We start from the raw sequence: 20,777 nt of genomic DNA, 5'->3' as shown, positions 1-20,777 counted from the left end.
TAAAATGGCTTTTCATGATTTCCTTAGCATTAATTCCACTTTTCGGGTTTCTTAATGTATTTCTTGTTTAATGTACATGTTCTTCAATTTTAGTTTTTTTCTGTGAAGCGCTATACATAATCTAAGATGGGGCTATACTAATAAACATTCCTTTTATTTAATTATAAATTGAATGATGTCTAATCTTTATCAAACGGTATCTTTATCATAGTGAAATACAGTATGATAAAATTGTTAGTCAGAATCAGAAATACTTTCATGATTTCTTTTAGTGTTTCTTAAAGCCAGACAGTTGCCATTTAAAATGACTTTAGTTTTGTGTCATGTCTGTGATCTGCTTTTTTTCTACAAAATTGAACAAATGAATGAACATCCTCTGAGGCCACTAATCCAGAAATTTGCCAGGGGTTGTAAAATAAAACACTTGAGCCCAGATTATACATAAATACAAATGTTATTTTCTGTCTCAATATACACATTTTAATATGAAAGCATGGCACATGTGACAGCATTATATATCCTAATAATATGATCAAACCCACTTACGAAGAGACAATATTGAAATATTTTAATCTGTGCACAGAAATACAGAGGAAGAATATATAATAGTCTTAAAAACATCTACTTTTAAACATACTAAATAATCAAAGTGTAACACAAACGTAAAGTGTGTGAGGAAACTATTAAGTATTATCGTTCCAGTGTTTATGAGATTTATAGAGTAACAGAAACTCAACAAAAAAAAAAAGAGGTCTTCAGATCTCATCCAGTGACGTCAAACTAATATTCTGATTGACTTATTTATAAAAATGTGCCAAAAAAAAAGCTCAGCTTAACAGTTTTTAAGAGACGACCTGCTACAGAAACCCAGAAAATACAGACTTATTACTATGACATTTCTTTTACTATATATATATATATATATATATATATATATATATATATATATATATATATATATATATATATATATATATATATATATATATATATATATATAAAATTTGGCACTTGGATATTACACTAACAAGAGTCTCTAGAATAATACATTTCAGAGAATGTCAACAGTTCAAGAAAAGTAGCCCCACCACTTATTTATGTCCTATTAATAAACTGTTTAACTAAGTATTTATGTATGTTTCATTTACTTTTTAAAACAATTGTATGTCCTTTTGTTCTCATCCGCCATGTTTTTTTAAAAGCTCCACACAAGGACGTCATTTTGTAATGCATAGATAAATGACAACGGATAATAATCTAATACACTGCATTTTGCTTAGGGACTACCTTTACTACCAAAATGCAAGTTTTTTTTCTCCAACTAAAGTTTGAATTTGTTATGATTTCAAGATGAAATACACAAAGGGAATTTTGTGATCTGATAATTTAGATTTCTTAAAGCTTGAGCTGATGAATCCAAGAACAGGGAAGGTCACTGATTAGCAGTTTAAAAAGGCCTTTCTTTGGATCAGGTTTTGATCATTTTATGTCTAAATGTAATTTGTCAGAATATGAGCTTTCTAAAAATAATGAGTCAAGTTGACAGTAAAAAAAAATAGTTCTTAAATCGTTTCCTATGCTTTTTTAAAAAATCTCATTTCTCTTATGTAAATATTGCAAAGTGTTTTTTTCTGACCAAAACTGCAATCATATCAAAGTACAGACTAAAGAAATATTCCTGTTATCTTCTCCTCCAAGCAAACACTGGAAGACGTTAAGAGCTACATGTTCTCTGGAGGTGGCACTAGTGAAATTGCGAGGCACTCAGTTGGGCATCAAGGACACATAATCGATGACCTAAAGTACATTCATTGCCATTTTTTCTCTATACAGCAGTTGAGGGGTCCTGACAACATATTAGCACATGCAACATACAGGCTCAGTGTTCTTTTAACATTTGGATCTAGGATACTGATCTTTAACTTAATATGAAAACTTGAAATCTACGTTAGGGCATCATAAGGAAAATAAATACCTCACATTCACAACGATAAGATTGATGTATTGAGAAAAAGGCATGCCGACTCTTGCTGATAGACGGCTCAGCAGGTCGGTGAGCGTGATCATGCAACATTCTGGATTGTGGGGCAAAGAGCCTTGATTATGTTGAAGGTCTCCTCAACACAAAATGTAAGAAAACTCCCACTTTTTTTTTTTTTTTTTTACTTGGATATCTTCCTTTTCTCCCCCACCTGATACAGAACGAAACAAAGATGTGCAACAAAAACAATCCTTCTAACATGCACATTTGCTTCTATCGGAGCCGTCGGAGAGGTCGGTGCCGGCGGGCCCGTTAGCGCGGACGGTGCCGTCCGGGATCCAGGACTTGTCGACGCACCTTTCCATCCTCTTCATGATCAGATCCAGCAGGACGTCGACGGCCTCGCTGACGTTCTGCCCGCTTGCAGCGCTGGTCTCGAAGTATGTGATCCTGTGTGGAGAGAGTTGCACTGGTTTAAAAACAGATTCAGAGATTAATTAGTAGTATAAAAGTAATAGAAGTCGTCTCTTTTTTTTAAAATTAGGCACCTTAAATGACCCCAGGTTTGATGGTTCATACTTTCTAAAGTCTACAGTCATTTGTGGGGTTTATAGATATAAAGGATGTAGTTTGAAAACAGTGAGACACTGCACCTTAGAAAAATCTTTTCATAAACAAGACTGAACCTTTCAAGTGATTATTCCCCTTTCACCTTTAGTGTTGCATCTACAGGAGTTACTGCAGTTTTTAGAGGTTTAATGTGGTCAACCAACAACATGACTGGTGTGAAAAGGATCCATGTTTAACATTTTCAGAAAACCATCCTGTGAGTTGGTAGCTTCCTTGTCCCTGTTAAAAGAAAGTATTCCCACAGCATGATGGTGCCACCACCATGTTTCACTGTAGGGGTGGGGGGTTTGTTTTCAAACATAACATTTTACCAACGAGCTAAAAAGATCCATCTAGGTCCAATCTGATTAGAGCACCTTCCTCCACATGGTTGCTGTACAAAATAAACAGCTTGTGGCGAAATGCAAAAATGCAAAATGCAAGCAGGACGCTTTAAGGGTTGTGTTCAACAATGCACTCATTTTGCAAATCTTTCACAGGGACTATTTTTGGAGTTGACGATGTAGTTTTCCTGTCCTCCACCTGTCTGCTGAGTTCCTCGGTATTCATGGTGCCGACTAGGGCTGGGCGATAATTCAATAACGATATATATATATATATATATATATATATATATATATATATATATATATATATATATATATATATATATATATATATATATATATATATATATATATATTAGGGCTGGGCAACGATTAAAATATTTAATCGCGATTAATCGCATTGTATTTACAAACTCCAAGAATGAATTCAAAAGTAGTGTAAAGAGCACTTTTATTTTAATGTTCTGCTGCCATATGAACAAAAGTGTTGTAACATTTGTAGCACTTATTTTATACTGGATATTTTCAACCCATCTAATGAATTTAGTGCACTAGTTGATCTTTTCTTCATAAGAGAACAGCAAGCACTGCAGCCAAAATATGGCCTTTTTTGACCTGCTGTATCTCAGCCAGTCCCTAAGCTTGATGTATCATGAAATTGTTGACCTTTTGGGTTTTGTGGTTTTTATTTTATTATTACAATTAAATAATAATAATAATAATAATAATAATAATAATAATAATAATAATAATAATAATAATAATGTTATGTTCAGTGTTTTTTCGCTAATCCACCTCTTATATATTACAATCCTTATGTAATTTTGTCTGTGTTGTGTGCACCTGCCTGTTGCTTTAATCCTATAAATTTCCCCGTCGTGGGATAAAAAAAGGATTAGCTAATGTTATCTTATCTTAAATAACACTTTTAAATATATGTACTGGGTTCTTTCAAGGTCTTAATTACATGTTATGTGTGGGCTCCAGTAACATCCATCCATCCATCCACTGATCTACCTGGATGTTCCCTGGAGGACTGAAACGCCTCAGTCAGAGACATCTGTGGGTCTGTCGGGGCAATGACAGAAGTTTCGTCTCCTCGCTCCGTTTCTGGGGCTCGACGTTTTCATGTTTTTTCACGTGCTTAGATAAATTTGTTGTGTTTCCACTGAAATGAACCGGCTTTTTACAAAACATACAGCTTGATTTCATTTACGGTATTAAAATAAAGCCAAACGGTGCTACTTCCCCTGTTCATGTTTTTTTCGCTGCTGCGGTCTCTCTCAGCTGTTTGTTTGTCAAGTTTGTGTGAGAGCTGAGTGGGCGGGCCAGGCTGAGCCTGCGTGCTGATTGGCTGGCGCCGCTGAGCCATGTACGAGAGGGGAGGGGGGAGCGGGAGAGTGCTGCCGTGACAGCGCGCTGCAGTCAGCGCGTGCTGCCCAGCCCTAATTATATATATATATATATATATATATATATATATATATATATATATATATATATATATATATATATATATATATATATATATATATATATATATATATATATATATATATATATATATATATATATATATATATATCGATCGATAGACGTATATCGATGATAGAAAAAAAAAATGGTCAATAAAAAGTTCAATAGAATAACAGTTTTCCTTCCTGTTGCATTTTAGCCATGTAGGTTAATATTAGTCATTAGATTCTCCCAACCAATCACAAAACAGACTCGGGACCCAAGCCCCCCTCAAAGGGTTCAGAGAGCACGTGTTCTTTTTTCTTTTTTAAAAACTTGCAGTTTTATTAAAAAGTTGGTTGAATAAAGGTTTGAGTTTGAATTCAGTGTTTGCGTGTTCTTCATCTGAAAAAAGGTCGGTAAGCAACAGCATAAAATGGCCAGGGCTGCACTTAAAATATATGTTTTGAATTTGTTGATAATTATCGATATCGATCAATATGATTTCTATTTTATCAATATGCTTTTTTCTATATCGTCCAGCCCTAGTGCCGACTATTCACCAACGTTCTCCAACGACCCTCTGAGGCCTTCAGAGAGCAGCTGGATTTATACTGAGGTAAATTACACCCAGGTGGAATCAGCAATTAATTGCTGTTAATTTTAGTCAAGAGTATCAGAACAAAAGGAGGCTGAATTAAAATGCATGTCAGTTTTCATAGTTTTTAAATAAAAAATAAAAAAATCAAGCAAAAAAAATGGTAATTGAAAACCATGTAGTAAAGTTCGACTTCATTTTTCACAAACTCAACACTGCAGTTTGTGGTTGATAAGTACCAAAATGTAAAACAAAAACAGATCTAGATACTTTTTCAAGGCACTGTAAACAGGAATTTGATTAATATATTTAGCTAATTTTTTGTTATTTAGAAAAAACTGGAAAGTGCATTAAAAGGTTATAAATGTGTGAATGTTCAAGGTTCTTCTTTAAAGGAGCAATAAGCATTTTTCACCACTAGGTGGGGCTTGAGGACTGTCTGTAGACCAAAACAAAATGCATATCAAGCCACGCCTCTCTCTACCTGCTCCACCTGCAACCCGCCACCAATTTCCCCTTCTCCCCCCGTCACCTCATATGCGCATATTTGAAAAGGATAAATCCACAACAAAAACAGCATCAGCTTTCAGTGGCACATGTCTAGTGAAGTAACTCATAATTTTAGAACATTTTGATCCGATGGCCGTGTGCTCTCTGCCCTTTAGTGCCTGCTGCAGGGAAGGCCTAAGCCCTGAGTGGCAGCAGCCGGCCTGGCTGTGTAAACAACAGATTAGAGAACGACAGAGAGATGGTGTGTGATGTCATACCATAGTCCCCCTAAAAGATACCTTTAGTGCTTTCCACAAAACTAATTTTCAGTTCTTTCGATCTAAAAGAATGACATTTTGCTTATTGCTCCTTAAAGCGTTTTTTTAATACATCCGTGCAACAATTCGCTTTTTGTAGAGTCAAACTCAAAACTTTTTCCTTTCAGTCAAGATAAAACATATATTATTTATTAGCCTTAGTTGAAAACTTTCAAGGCCATTTAATAGATGTTATGAACCACTGCTTGGTGTACTTTCAGTAAAAGGCGTGTCTAGTGCCGTGAGACCAGGATATCTCACACATGTAGGAAAATATTTGCTTTTCGAGGAGGACCAGCTGAGTCTTTGAGTCTGCAGAGGAGAGTTAAGTAAACACCGCAGCCACTGCCTTCTTGGCAAACTTTTGAGGGAGAGGTTAATGCACAGACGGATCAGAAACCAGGCGGACGTACCCGTACTTCTCAGCCAGCTGCCGGGCCTCGTCTTGGCTGACAGCTCTCTGGTCACTCAGGTCACATTTGTTGCCACACAGAACCACATCTGGATTTTCACAGTACGCGTGAATCTGTAACTGACCTGGGGGGGGAAGCATTCGGCCAGGAGTCACATCTTAGCTTAAATAGAAGCAACGTTCAGGAATCACATTGAATGAATTGGGACTGTAGTATCAGCAGAAGCTTGTTATAGAATATATGTTTATATTAGTTTTTGGGGTCTGGCAAAAGCCTTGTGTCAACCCGTATAAGCCAGATATCATAATGTGGTTATATAACATCCTGTAAATGCCTCGGTAGCACATTCAGCCGGACTCTTCAGGACTCACTCATCCAGTTTCTGACGTTGAGGAAACTTTGCTCATTGGTGAGATCAAACAGGAGGAGGAAACCCATCGCATCTCGAAAAAAGGCTGTTGTCAAACTTCGGAACCTGGAGTTGTTCAGAACGGGGAAAAGACAAATATTAAAAAAAAGGGACGTAAATGATGTTAGGATGGATGAATTTTAAATATCAGAGCTAGAAGAAGAATAAGCACCTCTCTTGCCCTGCAGTGTCCCACAGCTGCAGGTGGATCTTCTGTCCTCTGCCTGTTGTTCCATCTGGACCTGTTGAATTGTAGATCTGATGGAAACAAGAGACGCAGCAGGTCAAATTTAAGTAAATGTTTGAACATCTTAAACCTATAGAAGGAAACATGAAACCTGAAGGGGGCCTATCAATCCTTCCAAAAAGAAGAGATCCATGAAAAATCTGCTAAAGCCTCTTGATGGCAACTAAACAACTGCACCTAAACCTTGGCTGAGTTACTGGGTCTGTATCTACCAGCTTTGCACATCGGCTGAAATTTCTGTCATTCTTCTTTGCAACATAGCTTAAACTCAGCCAGGGTAAATGGAGAACACCCAGAAGTTGAATAGTCAACCCAGTCATGAATCTTTTGCAACTTCCCACGGGTTTTATCCCGGTATTGCCCGGTATTTAGCCCCATCCATCAACTCTGACCAGGATTTTTACGAAGAAAAAAAAAAATCATGCTCCTGATCTCATTTTGAGTTTGTTACAAGGATTCTCAACAGAGCAGCTCAACATCAGTTCAATGTTTAACGTCGACATGATTCTCACATCCACTGTGGGTCAAACCTTCACTTATTGAACGTTTTATTCTGGCACTGATAGCAGAATAAAACGGGACTGAAAATATTCAGTCAGAAATTGTGGTGAAAATGGTGCTTTAAGGCTGGTTCAGACAGCCAGATTTTAAAATAGTCGAACGATTTTCAAAGCCTGGGAGACACCACACACGATGATAATAAAAAAAAAAAAAAACTTAGATAAAACAGGTCTGTGATGACCGGCCAACTGCAAGGACAAAACACCATAAATAGATTTCACTCAGGATCATTCAGACATCAGACGGGAAATCTTGCTAAACCTCTCGAGATCAAACGTGAGTTCAGAGTAAATAAACACGGACGTCGAGGAAGAATAATGGTGATAGTTTGTGGACTGATTTTAACGGAGAAGAAATACAACAAAAAGAAAAGGGCGTTTGTTACATGAGTGGAGGCAGAACGAACCGAGGCTCTACGTCTGCTGCACTATCATATGGAGGCGAGATGTTTTTTTTTCCTCTGTTTCCCTCACCACGCTTTATGATTGGCTACACGTCACATTCAACAGGCTGCATGCTCGTCTGTCCTCGGGGACAACACACACACACGCTGAAATATCAGGGCAAGACACTCCAACATGTTGATTATTCCCGATTTGAGGTCGGAGCAGTCCCAACGTTCCACCGATCGCTCTTAACACACCACACACGGCAGAAATATCTCTTAATATTATCTTAAGAACCATGCTGATAGTCTGGGCCTGTCGGAAGGGGAAGATCGGGTCAGAAATCAGGCTAAAAATCCTACTGTGTTGAACCAGCCTTAAGGCAGCACCATGTAACTTTTAGCCATTAGGGGGCACTAAACCTGTAACTTTCACTGAACTGTGGCAAAATTAAACAATCTCCCTCCATGTTTAGAAATCTGATAGCAGACCCCTTTGGACCAGCAGATTGAGAAGTCACGGAGTTACCTGTAAAGACAAGGCCACATTCACCCCTCTAGATTACGCTCAGAAATGCCGTTAACATTAAAATAAGATATGCCTTAGAGCACCACAGCATGTCGTACAACACATTTATCTAAAACAGATAAAAACATATTCATGAATCTTTTTTTATAAAGCCAGGTCTAGTTTCAGAAAGTTTCAGAAACTTTCAACAACAACTGTCGCTGATCAGTGAACAGAGTACCAGTCGTTTACTCCTGAACTCATGTCGCCATTATTAGATTTACTCGTTTACGTCATCATAGCTTGTGTTTTCACAAAAGACGTTTTATTGTACAACAGCTAAGATTGTCTGATCAAAAAGGCAATGCTTGATGTCCAAATGGAAAGAAAGAGAAACCGGATCTAGTTCAGGAGCTTTAGGTGAGCAGACTACTGCAAACATGAGTTAAACTCAGCTGTTTGCCAATGGTTTGAAGTGTTTAATCTTAAGGAGGGTGTTTCCTGATGTTCGCCTACATTAGTCATACTTCATATTTCAGTAGCAGCATCTTTTAGTAGTCGTTAATTGAGTGTTGCGGAATATAACAGGAATCCATTTAAGCCCCCTGATCAGGCAGCTACGTAGAAACTCAGGGGAATCAGAAAAATCTTCCCCTTAGTTTTTAAAGAAAATATGATTACTTACCACTCTCCTTTCTCTGAAGTCTATTCCAACTGTAGTGATGAACTTGTTGTTGAACTTGCCATCTGTGTATTGGTATAGAAAGCTCGTCTTGCCCACACCAGAGTCACCCAGCGCTAGGAACTTGATGAGGTAATCATACTCCCCATCAGACATAATGAGTCCGTAATATCTGAAAACACAAAAGGAGTAAAAATCACTGTATTTGTGTTAGTTTCTCAGATATTACAGTAACGTCTGTGATGTCAGGCTGGAATCAGCCCACAGCCTCTGCATTGCCTGATGAGAACTTGCCCCCAGTGATCCACATCTGCCCCAACATTAATGAGTTTTAACAGCTCACAAAGCTGCTTTTAGACCGATGATGGTTCATACACCATCTTGCCAGGTGTATTCACTTGTCCAATCCTTAATCCATGGGGTTTAGTATGAAGCGGGCTCACCCTTTGCAGGATTTCCTCAAGGTGTAGGGATGTGTTGCATAATCATGTTGGGAAAGAATGGGCCGTCTTCAAACTGGCCCCAAAAAAGGTGGAAACATGAAATTCACTAAAATAATTCAATGTAACTAAGGAGCTGAGGCAGGCCTGCACCATAATCCTCCCTCCACCAAACTTTACACCTGACAACGCAGCCGCTGTTCCCCTGGCAAACCCAGATTTTTCTATGGGATTGTCAGACAGACAGGCATGATTCATCTTCCCAGGGAACACCGTCTCCACTGCCCCTACACACCTATGGTAGGTTGCTCAACACCGCTACCTTGCATACATATGGTGACATGAGGCTCAGCTTTTTGGGTTATAGAAAGTAGGGCCGGGTATCATCGGATATACGATTCTCAATATAGCTCAGCTTGATTTGACTCCAACATTGATATTTATTATTCAAATTAATGCTCAAAGTCATTCAATCAACAAAACCCAGCCAAATATTATATTTATGTTAAATTTATTTAACATTGATATATGAAAACAGGAAAATAAAGTGCATTTGGTTCAATCCATTTAACGTATCCCAGAAACCAAAAATGTGCCCAAACGTCTTGTTTTAGGGACGAAGGCGTTTCTAAAATCCTGTCAGCCATTCCGCAAATTCGTCTCACTTGCACTTCCTCACTGTGAACAGTAATGGTGCACTATAATAACGCCCCCTAGGGGTTGGGAGGTATAGCGATATTGAAAGCCAGAATATCATTTAAAAATATCAATATTAATCTTTGTATCATTTTTATGCACAGCCCTAATAGAAACCCAGGCCACAAAGCTTTCTATGGACTGTTCTTGAGTTAATCTGAAGATCACACGAAGCTTGGAGGTCTGTAGCGCTCGACTCTGCAGAAAGTTGGTGATGCACCTTGGAGTCGGCTTGACCAGATCTGGGATTTTACCCGTCCGAACACACCGTGGCCAGATTTCTGTCCCTTCTAAACCCTTTCACTTTGTTACAACAGCACCAACTGGACTATCCCATCATGAGTAACGCACTGGGATCACAAATGTTTGTAGAAACAACCTGCAGGCCTGGATGTTTTATTTTGTCTGTGGTCCTGGTTGCAAAACCAGCATCAGTGATTAAAATTTAAGTTTCAAAATCATTTTCTGCAGAGTTAAAAAAATATTATTTAGTTTGCTCAAATATAGTAATGACAGGTTGCAAACAAAGACCAATATTACATAAGAAATAAGAGGGTTTAAAAAAAAAGGCTAGGCTATAATACCACAGTGAGCTGCGTCCTTGTTTCATACCAGTAAAATACATGCATACTGTGTCTGTTATTCAAATTAATGGAGCAAAGTTTACCTTTACTGGCAACTTCCTGGCCTTTCAAACAAACTTTACCATCAAACTCAAATTTCTTAAAGAAACACCATGTTAAAAGATGTATTTTCTTTCAGAGAATTAAAGGCAAACGGCAGCCATCACTTGCTGCCAATGGTATATATCACAAGTTGAACGATTAGTTTTTATCTAAATACATCTGAAATTATGCAAATGAAGTTCTGTGTCAGCTTTTAGCCTTATGTAAAACTTTGTTTGTTAAAGTCACTTCCTATACATCCAACAATGAAACTGTCAGCGCAATCTACAAACATGATAAACATTTATCAGCATACAGTGAAGAGCAAAATTATTCATATCCCTGAAAGATTTAGATTTCTTTTTTTTTTTAACCATTTGTTTCTGGCAGGAAATGAGACAAACATCTCTTAAAAGATGACAAAACAATGTAAAACGAGTAGGAAAGTCGTTTAAAGAATAATCCATAGATTCTGGACTCTGGTTGGGCCGCTCCAAAACGTTAACAGCTAATATCACGCCTAGTGAGAAGAAACATGTCAGTAAAGTTAAACGATTACTTTAAACCAAATTTACCAGGTGTATGAATAACTCTGAGCTTGACTGTAGACGTCATCGTTTTGTGATGTAGAAACAACTTTCCCAAAACGTTGCACGTCAATAAAAAGAGCAATAAAATTAGCCTTCATGTGATGCTAAGACCATGTATGTAGGTTAAGAAGACAGCTGCAGCTATTTAAAAACAGGGAGAATTTTTTTGCCATCGGGTCACGATGAAGTAATAATTTGTGACAAAATTAAAAAGAAATAGAAATTTAAAAAACCTGAATTTCAAAAACGTAAACGTTTGTTATAAAGTGTTTGGTGACGGTTCTCCCTTTTCAGAATAAAACTCAGGTAATTGACACGTTTCTCTGATTCAGCCACTCTATTGAGACGTTTTAAAGCTTTGAAAAAAATCTATTTTTTTGTTTTCTCAAAAAGAAACCTCAGTTAAATCCTGAAGTTAAGAAATGTTACTCCAGACTTTTGACGGGATCTAAAACTTGCGTGGGCATGTTGGTCACAAGTTAAAAAAAATCAGCGGATTTTTAAAACTCATACAAAGCTGAAAGTCACGTCTTATTGGACGTTATTATTAAAAACAACTCAACTCACCTTCAAGTAAATCAAACAGTTTTGTTGGACCAGAGCTTTAGACACATTTGCCACCATTTTATACACAAGTACATGACTGATCCATAACGACACTGGTTCTGTTTGGTCAGCAAGAATTTTATACTTTGCTACAACACCTATGAACCTATAAGTGAAAGGATTTTACTCTACAAAGTTAATCCAATTATTAAAAGCACCAGACGTTCGACAAAAGGAAGTCGGTCAGCTTTCCTCACAACAATGGAAACGTGTCGTGTTCTGGCGGATGAAAATAAGGCACAATCCGGTGTTGAAAACTGAATTTTGCGGCACATTTCCTGCCTTTTAAACCTTCCTCTCATCACCTCGGTTGTGAAACTTGACTCGCGTTACAACAGGATTCATTGGAAATCCCTTTTTGCGTGCCGCTACGCTTTTGGGCTGCATGGTGATTATGAAAACACTGAAACATCCAGGAGCACCGTTAATCATTGCAGCAACCGTATGCGGGGATTAATGCAACGTTTCCTCGCTCCTTCTCTAAATCACGTGTGGGCTTCTGGGGCCGTATTTGCTCATAGATTTTATCAGCATGCAGACAGAAAACCCATCGCGTGTAACAGTTCGCCATTGATTGCAGCCGCGGACACTGTGCACTAAGTAAGACTCAGATGAATCTATATTTAATGCAGACAACAGAATATGGGTTAAACTCAAGCAATGTCATGTTTGGCGTCTCAAAGCGTCCAGTCACGGGTCAAAGGTTTGCCAGTGTAGCAAATGCTCTGTTTTCATGCTTCAACTTTTTGTGCATTGATCCATTTCATTTTTTTTTGTACGTTATATAGCAACATGAAAATTCATCATGACTCAAAAAAATATAAAACAATATTTACAGTGTAATTCATCCTGTTGCTTATCTTCTGCAATTTTTTCTGCCATGCTTTGGGGTCAAACCCTGACAGACGGCGATTCATTCCTTTCAAATTAGAAATTGAATTTCTGGGAATTAAATTGCTACATTTTTCAGGCAAAAACAAACATATCAGTGTTCTTTTTCCTAATCCTCTTTGTTTTGACTTTAAATTTGTGAACTGGTCCTCCTGCCTGCTGGAAAAATAACCCCCACCCTCCACCCAAATACAGCCTAGACTGTTGAAAAGGTTTGTTTTTATACTGATCTATTTGTGACAATGTCGTCGGGGTGAATCGTCTTTGCTCCCGCTCCTTTGGAACAAGACGCATGGGTTGTGTCAGGATGCTTCTCTGCACGATGCTTATTTATTAAAAACATGTAGCTTCTTCGCATCTCTCAATGCCAGATGGGCCTTGGCGGAAGCGTCTCACTTCACTGTAAATTCGCTCCTACACTGCAATAATGGAACTAAAAGTGGGCAAAATGTTCTTGAAATTAGTGTATTTGCCCTTGATTTGAGCAGGAAAGTTTAAATGATCTGCCGGTGGAATAATATTTTTGCACTTACAGCAGGAACAACTCATCTCCATCATCTCATTTCAAGAGCAGTATACTCAATTATCTTAATTTAGGGGTGAAAATACTCATTCCATTTGCAGATAACCTTATTTACCTGCTCAAATCAAGGACACATACACCCATTCCAGGAAAATTTGACAAACTTTTCCCTTTTTGCAACGTACCCACCGGCTGCCAGCATTGAGCAAGCTCTGCTCTGGAGGCAGTGCAGCTCTTAAATGCTCTAGGAAACTTTCCAGCCGCTCCTTGACTTTCTGAAGCTTCTTCAACAAGACAAAACCGTCCCACCTTGACGGTTTACCAGTGAACCTTCAGCTTTAATAGTCCGTGCAGAATGTTCCCACATGAGGCCATTTTGATGCCAAGCAATGGTGGCTGCTTGCATTCCTTGGGATATGGTCATTGTTGACAATTTCTTCTTTAAATAACAGTTTTAAACACGCCTTGCCCTCTTTCATGGAGATGTGTCAGTTTATTAGATTGATAAATCTCGTTTGAGAAAGTATTACCCTGCAGCAAATTCTAATAATCTTAATTGTCATCACAAAAACCAGAGCTGCAAAAACCACATTGGTGTCACTGAAACTGCAGCTACCTGCTGCAGGTAACAGAAAGAGTAAATTTATGAAAATAAGATGCTTCATCTTCATTTTAGGTTATTCTCTGCCGAGCACACATGCAAAGACGCCTTCCTTTAGGATAAATCTTTACAAAACATCTGGCCTGAATGCAGTAAGCGCTCCACCAATCAGTAAATTATTTACCTTAACATTTTCAAAATCCAATCAGCAGCAAATGGTAACATTTTATAACGTTCTGCGCGTACTGCCCAGTAAACGGAGCCATTCTGTTTCGTTTACGAGATGCAAGATTTTCATTAGCAACACTTCACTAATTGCAGGGTGAAAAGGCGGCAGAGACGTGTCATATGATCACTTAGTTGACAAGATTTCAGACAAGCCTCGCATTCTTTCCCTGCGCGCACCACTGAGCCTTTCATCTGGGCCCATAAGCAGATTAGAGTCTCGTGTAAAGTCCTGTTAAACGTGGCGAGCTGAAAAAAAAAGGCTGAAAGAAACACGGATCTGACCGTGAGTGGCGAGTTTACGGTCCAACCTTTAACTACATTCATGGACAAAATGTCCAGTTCTGACTGACGTGGGTTAGATGTTCAGGCTAAACTTTTAATTCACAACTTCTGGAGATGTCCTTCTGCACTGCACAGTCATCTGGCAGCGCAAACGAAGCAGATTCCTATTTTATTTTGAAAATCGTCAACGGCTTCATTGCTTCTCTACACTGTCAATTAAAATGCTGTTGTGAAAATAGCCATTTTTGCTCAACATATTTTCTTATATTTGCATTAGAAAATGTGGCTATTTTACTGAAATTGGCATCAGCTGATAAAAATCAGATGTTATAAAATAATTTCACATGTAAAAATAAATAAAAAGTACAGACCAACAATATTTTGTCAAAAAATAAATAAATAAAATCCTCATAGATTCTCAGTAAAGGATTTAGACGAGGTGGACCCTGTGAATTAGTTTTTTGATTGTGAATCTAATCGAGAATAATCCCAAATTGTGCAACAACAACAAACAATCAACTGACAAGCTTTAGCTCTGGTTGTCAAATGTCACATGAAAAAATAAACAGAACACTACTAAAATATGAAACTATCCAGCAAAGCTCCAATTTTAGTTAGAAGGAAGTTTATGAACCAAAGTTTTCCCACATTGTTGGTTGTTTGCAAGCTTTGGCTGCTGCAGCTGTGCTGCTTTTAGCCCAGATTACTCCTTTAAACTCCTCTGATTTGTTTAGGATTTAACATTTTTCTTTTAGTGAGGAAGAACGTGACTCCAGATCCTGTGTTTGAGGCTTTACCGTTAAATATCTGGTAACCAAGTTCAACAGCCCTACTTTTGAAAAAGATCCAAACACAGGTTATTTATCAGGTGGAGGATAAATGTAATTTAGATTATGCATCACAATCTACCTTCCAAGTGCTGAATGTTTGACGATGAGAGCCGAGGAGACATGATGAAGTAACCGTGGAGTTTTGCGCTGTAATCACAGAGGTTGATCGGCCATTTCACAAATGGGGTCGATCCAGAGCCTGATGTTAGATTTCTGCAGGCTGAGGGAGTTCCCCAAAATGTAAACATTATATAAGATTTGACTGCATGAAAGGTCGCATGAAGAGTTGAACGCAGATGTTTGGATAAGCTTTATATAAGAAAACAAAAAGGCTGCTTCCTCGTTTATTCTTACTAAACCTTTTCTCATTTTACGTAAGCAAAGAAAACCCTAATTATTTCTACTTGGTAAACCCCTCTTCACTTCAATTTCATCTTCAGTTTGACCCTCTTCACCCAGACAGAACTGGTGTAACCGAGTCGGGTTTGAAGCTCTCTTGTTCACGGACTCCCTTTCGGTTCTGCCAATTAATCTTACATTTTTTACAGAGACCAGGACATTATGATGGCGTCCCCCCAAAAAAATGTAATGCTGTTCAGAAGCACTTTTTGTTATACTGGGTGACAGTTTTGAGAAAAAGGGGGAAAACATTTGACGTCTGTGGGAGCTGCAGGCCTGTAAAAACTCTGACCAATCACTGTCGTGCGGACCGAATGGCAGTGATTGGTCAGAGTTGTCCCACATGTCAATCACTCCGACGAGCTCACGTAACGCCAGTGTGTGTGCTCTTCCCTTGTTAGTTTTCCGCTTGCTGGCTGCACTTCTAGTGTTTATGTATCCGTATCTGGCTAGGTTAGCGGTTAGCTTCTGTGTTAGCTGCTCATTGTAGCGCCGCTGCTCACATTGCATACTTTAAACATGGCTGAGAGTCTCAAGAAGCAAACCACATACATGTTTATGAGAAGAAGAAGAAGAAGTAGGCCTCAGTAGAAAGAAATAACACCAGAGTGGATTTGGGAGATTTTTTTTCCCCACACGATCGCCCTGAGAAGTGAAGAGCAGGTAAGACGGTCACATGCGCAGTTATTCAAAAAGGGACCTGATTACATTTCTGGAAAAATAGCAGATTCTGCCTTTAAGCCCCTTTATAAGCGGTCTGGCTGGACTGTTAGGGTCCTTGCCAAACTACAAGATCCACATGCAACCAAGCTTCAACTTCCTGGCTGATGACTTGCTTCAATATTATTTTTTTCCCTTGTTACACATATAGTGAAGAGCACCGATCCCTCATGCAGAAAAAATAAATAAATAAAAATATGATGCGGTCGCCAATGTATTTCCAAGACGGCAAATATCCTCATTTCCCCCCCACAAATATAACGATGGATGGATTACTGCCAAACAATTATAATTACATCAGAACATATAAGCTCTTTTCCCCTCCTGAATGGTAATTAGCCTTTTTTAATGTTGCTTTTGCAGTGATGGCTTCTCCTTTCACTGGATAATGACCGAATCTTACCAGCTTCCACCAGCATCCTCAAAAGTTTCTGTTTTTATTCTGAGGGTTGATTTTCCCACTGGAAAACATCCAACAGAGCTCCTCCCTGAACGGCATTACGGATGGACATCCCCGCGCTTTTCCTACTTGTTTTGAACTGAACGTGACCCTTTCGGGCATTTGAAAATCTTCCCGATAGCTCGTCTGATTTCTTTTCACGCTTCCTTGTCGGACAAAAGACGCAAGGAGCCGCTGCCATAAAAATACCGCCTCAGGTGTGCCTCCCAGTAACTCAAACAGTGATATTGTCTGAAGAACGTAACAAACACCCGTAAAAGATGTCGTTTAGCAGGCATCGTTTCGGCAAACCTCACTGACCTAGAAACAGAAAACGGCGAGAGCTAAAACATCTTCTGATTTCATCTGTAAGTAAGTTGTTTACATCAGATTGTCAGACATCAGGTCAGAGTTCAGGTGCTGCCATGTGGCATTATGATAAAAAAATATCATAATGTAGTCCTATTTGAAAACAGTATTGTTTAAACATTAGAGCCACAAAGTCAGTCTGAGCAAAAAAATATATAAATAAGTTAGGTTTAAAAATAAGTCGGTAAAAAAATAAACTAAAAACTAAAGCTTGAGTCTGCAAAAAAAAAAACTAAAAAACTAAAACAAAGATTACAGAAAAGCAAAACCTCAAGGCTGGAAGGACAGCGTCAGCGTATTTCTGCAGATTTTATCTGCCTTATCAGACGTTTCCTCACAGAGCACCGGCTCAGTTCTGACATGTCTTGATCTCGCTCTGACTAATGAGCCCAACAGGGAAGTTAAACTTCAGCGGTTGTAAATGTGCCGTTTCTAACCCAGCAGGGCGAGCGTTGCAGAACCGCTCTCTAACGCGCCTCGGTGCTCCCAGGTTCTTACCAGGGTTGAGCAAACCGAGCCGGAGCGTCATCTTCCGTTGTGTTGGGCAACCGTGCGGCGAACCCTCGACCATCCGAGGTATAACTAAACTGGTTATTCAGAAGCTCTCTTGCATTGCGAGAGATCCGCCGGATGGGAAACGCTCCAAGTGAGCCACTTCAAACCAACAGGAGGGAAGGAGGTCAGCTAAAACCTGGAGCGACCTCCTTGATGATGCCTCCACAAGTAATCCCCTCACTCCCTATAACACGTCGACTTTACAAATCAGGCTTCAATTGCTCAGAAAGCGTGGGAGTCAATCTAGGTTGGAAGCAGGAAGAAATGACATTAAAGACAGTCTCATGTTTCGCAAAAAAAAAAAAAAACACTTTAAAAAGACGGACAACAAGCGGGTCCCTGTTCTAACGAGCAAGACAGAAGCGTCTGGTCATAAAGGGGGCCGCAGTGTGTGGGGCATTTAAACTGTGGCGCCTTCTTCTAATTCACAATGGTCTGTGTTATTTTAAGACACAACACTGATCCCTCGCCAGTTTTAAACACAGCTCAGATCTGGGGGGGAAAACTATGGAGCTGACCTTAATGGCAGCCAGCAAAGCTTTAATCATTCGTCAAGGATGGAGTGGAGGACCCTCCCTCTGGGCAGAAGTCCAAAGCGGTGGACGCTGCTCCTGCAACAAAAACGCTTTTGGGTAGCCGATGATGATGATGATGATGATGATTATATGAATGAGGGCCAAAAATCAACCCGGCCAGGGCCCTGGTAAAGATCAGATATGCATCTTTAAGAGCTGCTGCCTCACTGCAGCACCATGTGAGGACCGACCAGCAGCCGCAACAGGTTGTAAGAGGCACTTCAAACCCATTTCCACGCCATGACACCATCACCCCCCAATCAATTAACTTAAAGCAACAGAAACAGCAGTGATCCTCAGCTGGTCCTCATGTGGCTCCAGCTGGAGGAGGAGGAGGGGGGGGGGGTCACCTGACCTCTTCAAAACATAAAATACCCCCCCTCCTCTTTTCTCCCATCTTTGACCTGATCCACACATCAACTCCGGCCCTGAAGGCCAGATCCGTGCGGCGAGCACAGAGACGCGCGTCTGTCTGCAGGAAACTTTTGAGTCGTCCCGTTCCGAGAGTCGCTTATTGAGCAAGTTTCAGCCCCGGCTATAGCAGCCGTGGGGGAGGAAGTCGCCGCGGGTGGGAAAAGACGTAACTAAAGGGTCGCTGCGAAGTTTAAACGAGGGCGCAAACACCGAGCGAGAAGAGGGGAGAGGTGTTGATTGTGTGCGCCTCGCTGCCAGATGCTACCCAGCAGCCTGGCTCTCCTTGGGTAGACATTTCCTGAAAGCGGAGTTTACTCACCAGCCCCGGGGCGTAGCTGCTGCTGCTGCTCGCTGCCTCTGTGGTGGAAAAACAGACACAAAAAAAACTCCCTTAAACTACCGGGGGGACGCTGTTAGATGAAGGTGTTGGAGCGGGGCTTCAGTCCGGCCCGTCAGTGGACATGAGGACCGCCTGGAGTTGTCTGAGCGCCACCTTAACTTCCCGAGCTGTCTGCTCTCAGCCCCCCCGGTGAGAAACAGCTCCTCCCCGCGGAGCTGACTGACGTCGGTCCGACTCACCGACGACCGCCTGGGTCTGCTGGGCTCCACCGGGGAGGGCGTGTTCTGAATTAACACGGCGTTAATTTTTTTTTTATTTTTTTTTTCAAAAACTCATATTTATTTATTTTTGTTTGTAAATAAGAAAATTCACTGGGGGGAAAACATTATGCATAACAAACAAAAAACAAAACAAAAAAAAAACGTCAACACAAAGCCACCCTTTTTACCAAAGAGAAAACCAAATGCAAGACATATGATAAAACATTACCAAAAAAAAAAATAATTAAAAGATTTTTCCAAATTGTGTACAATAATGAAAATACCGAAACGTATTTATAAACTAAAAATAAAAGCTTCCCAATAAATAATAGTTAATCTGTGGAGTGTTCATTAAACTAGACCCAAACGTGTTCAGAGCCCTGAAGCAGATGGGACTGCAGACAATAAGTCCCTAAAAGATGGTCGCCTGGAACAGATAGTTTTACAGGAGAAGAGTAATCTTTAGAGCTGTAAATATAATAAAATTAAGCTTTGAATCCCACATGGACATAAAAGTAACAAAACCCATACATTTTTATGCTACATTTCCAACTTTCTTTGAGACCTTTAGGTAGTCATTTATTACTTCTCAATTCTATATAGCTTTATATTATTGGATTTTTTTGTCTTAAATGTGGTCTGGTTTGTGGTATTTTTCTTTATCTCTTTCTAGTCTAAATACTTATAGCTGTATAAAAGTGAGAACAAGTTTCATAAACTGACTAATTGGAAGTAGTGTGGATTGGGACTAGGGGTCTTGTAATCTAAAAGTTGTGGGTTTGATTCCATCTTCCTCCTGTAATGTGTTCCTTGGCATGACACTTAACCCTGAGTTTGCTACAATGAATGATTGTGTGCATCAATTAATTGCTGTGGTCGGTGTGAGTAGAAAAGCCCTATATACCTTCTGTCCATGTACCGTACCATTTTTGTCATATAAGTGCTTCGGATCAAACAGATTCTAATATCAGACAAAGTAAATAAAGACAAAAAGTCAATGATAATCAATATCCTTACACTCATAGAGAATATCTTTGAGTAGCCTAGTCAAATTCCAGGTTTAAAGCCAATCCAGATGCTATGACAAGACAGCAAAACATTTCTCAGTTTCTTTGAATCTATTAATCTGAACATTCATTAAATGCATCCATATCAATTTTATGCATTAAATAACATTATATAGGTGATGTGATATTTTACTGTTATTGGAAGACTGTAATATTGTAACAATTCATACTGTGAGCATCTCTTAGAAAAACGTTTGGGCTTTATAAAACTCCTGTGGGGTTGCTTGGCACTGGTAAAAAACACTGGAGTGTTTTACGAGCATTTAGAAAAGCACTGACTGTCACA

At 39.4% G+C, this 20,777-nt stretch overlaps 1 protein-coding gene across 1 annotated transcript; it reads right to left on the bottom strand.

Moving 5' to 3' along the window:
- Positions 1-435: 435 nt before the first annotated feature.
- On the bottom strand, positions 436-19,418 carry rab27a (RAB27A, member RAS oncogene family). The gene is made up of 6 exons (XM_012855160.3): positions 19,144-19,418; positions 9,005-9,173; positions 6,791-6,876; positions 6,581-6,684; positions 6,210-6,333; positions 436-2,431 (listed from the first exon to the last, which is right to left on the bottom strand). Exons 2-6 carry the CDS (start codon positions 9,155-9,157, stop codon positions 2,236-2,238), a joined length of 663 nt encoding a protein of 220 aa, XP_012710614.2. The 5' UTR covers positions 9,158-9,173; positions 19,144-19,418; the 3' UTR covers positions 436-2,235.
- Positions 19,419-20,777: the final 1,359 nt, after the last annotated feature.

Source organism: Fundulus heteroclitus, chromosome 4, assembly GCF_011125445.2.
Source record: "Fundulus heteroclitus isolate FHET01 chromosome 4, MU-UCD_Fhet_4.1, whole genome shotgun sequence".
Taxonomy (NCBI): domain Eukaryota; kingdom Metazoa; phylum Chordata; class Actinopteri; order Cyprinodontiformes; family Fundulidae; genus Fundulus; species Fundulus heteroclitus.
This window is presented reverse-complemented; position numbering and strand designations above follow the sequence as displayed.

What these genes read in the sequence shown, in the direction of transcription:
- rab27a (XM_012855160.3), bottom strand. Translation starts at nt 9,157, where the DNA reads ATGTCTGATGGGGAGTATGATTACCTCATCAAGTTCCTAGCGCTGGGT. An exon ending in ACTTCAGAGAAAGGAGAGTG is followed by an intron (nt 6,877 to 9,004) that starts GTAAGTAATCAT and finishes TGTTTCCATCAG; the next exon opens with ATCTACAATTCAACAGGTCC. An exon ending in CAACGTCAGAAACTGGATGA is followed by an intron (nt 6,334 to 6,580) that starts GTGAGTCCTGAA and finishes TTCCCCCCCCAG; the next exon opens with GTCAGTTACAGATTCACGCG.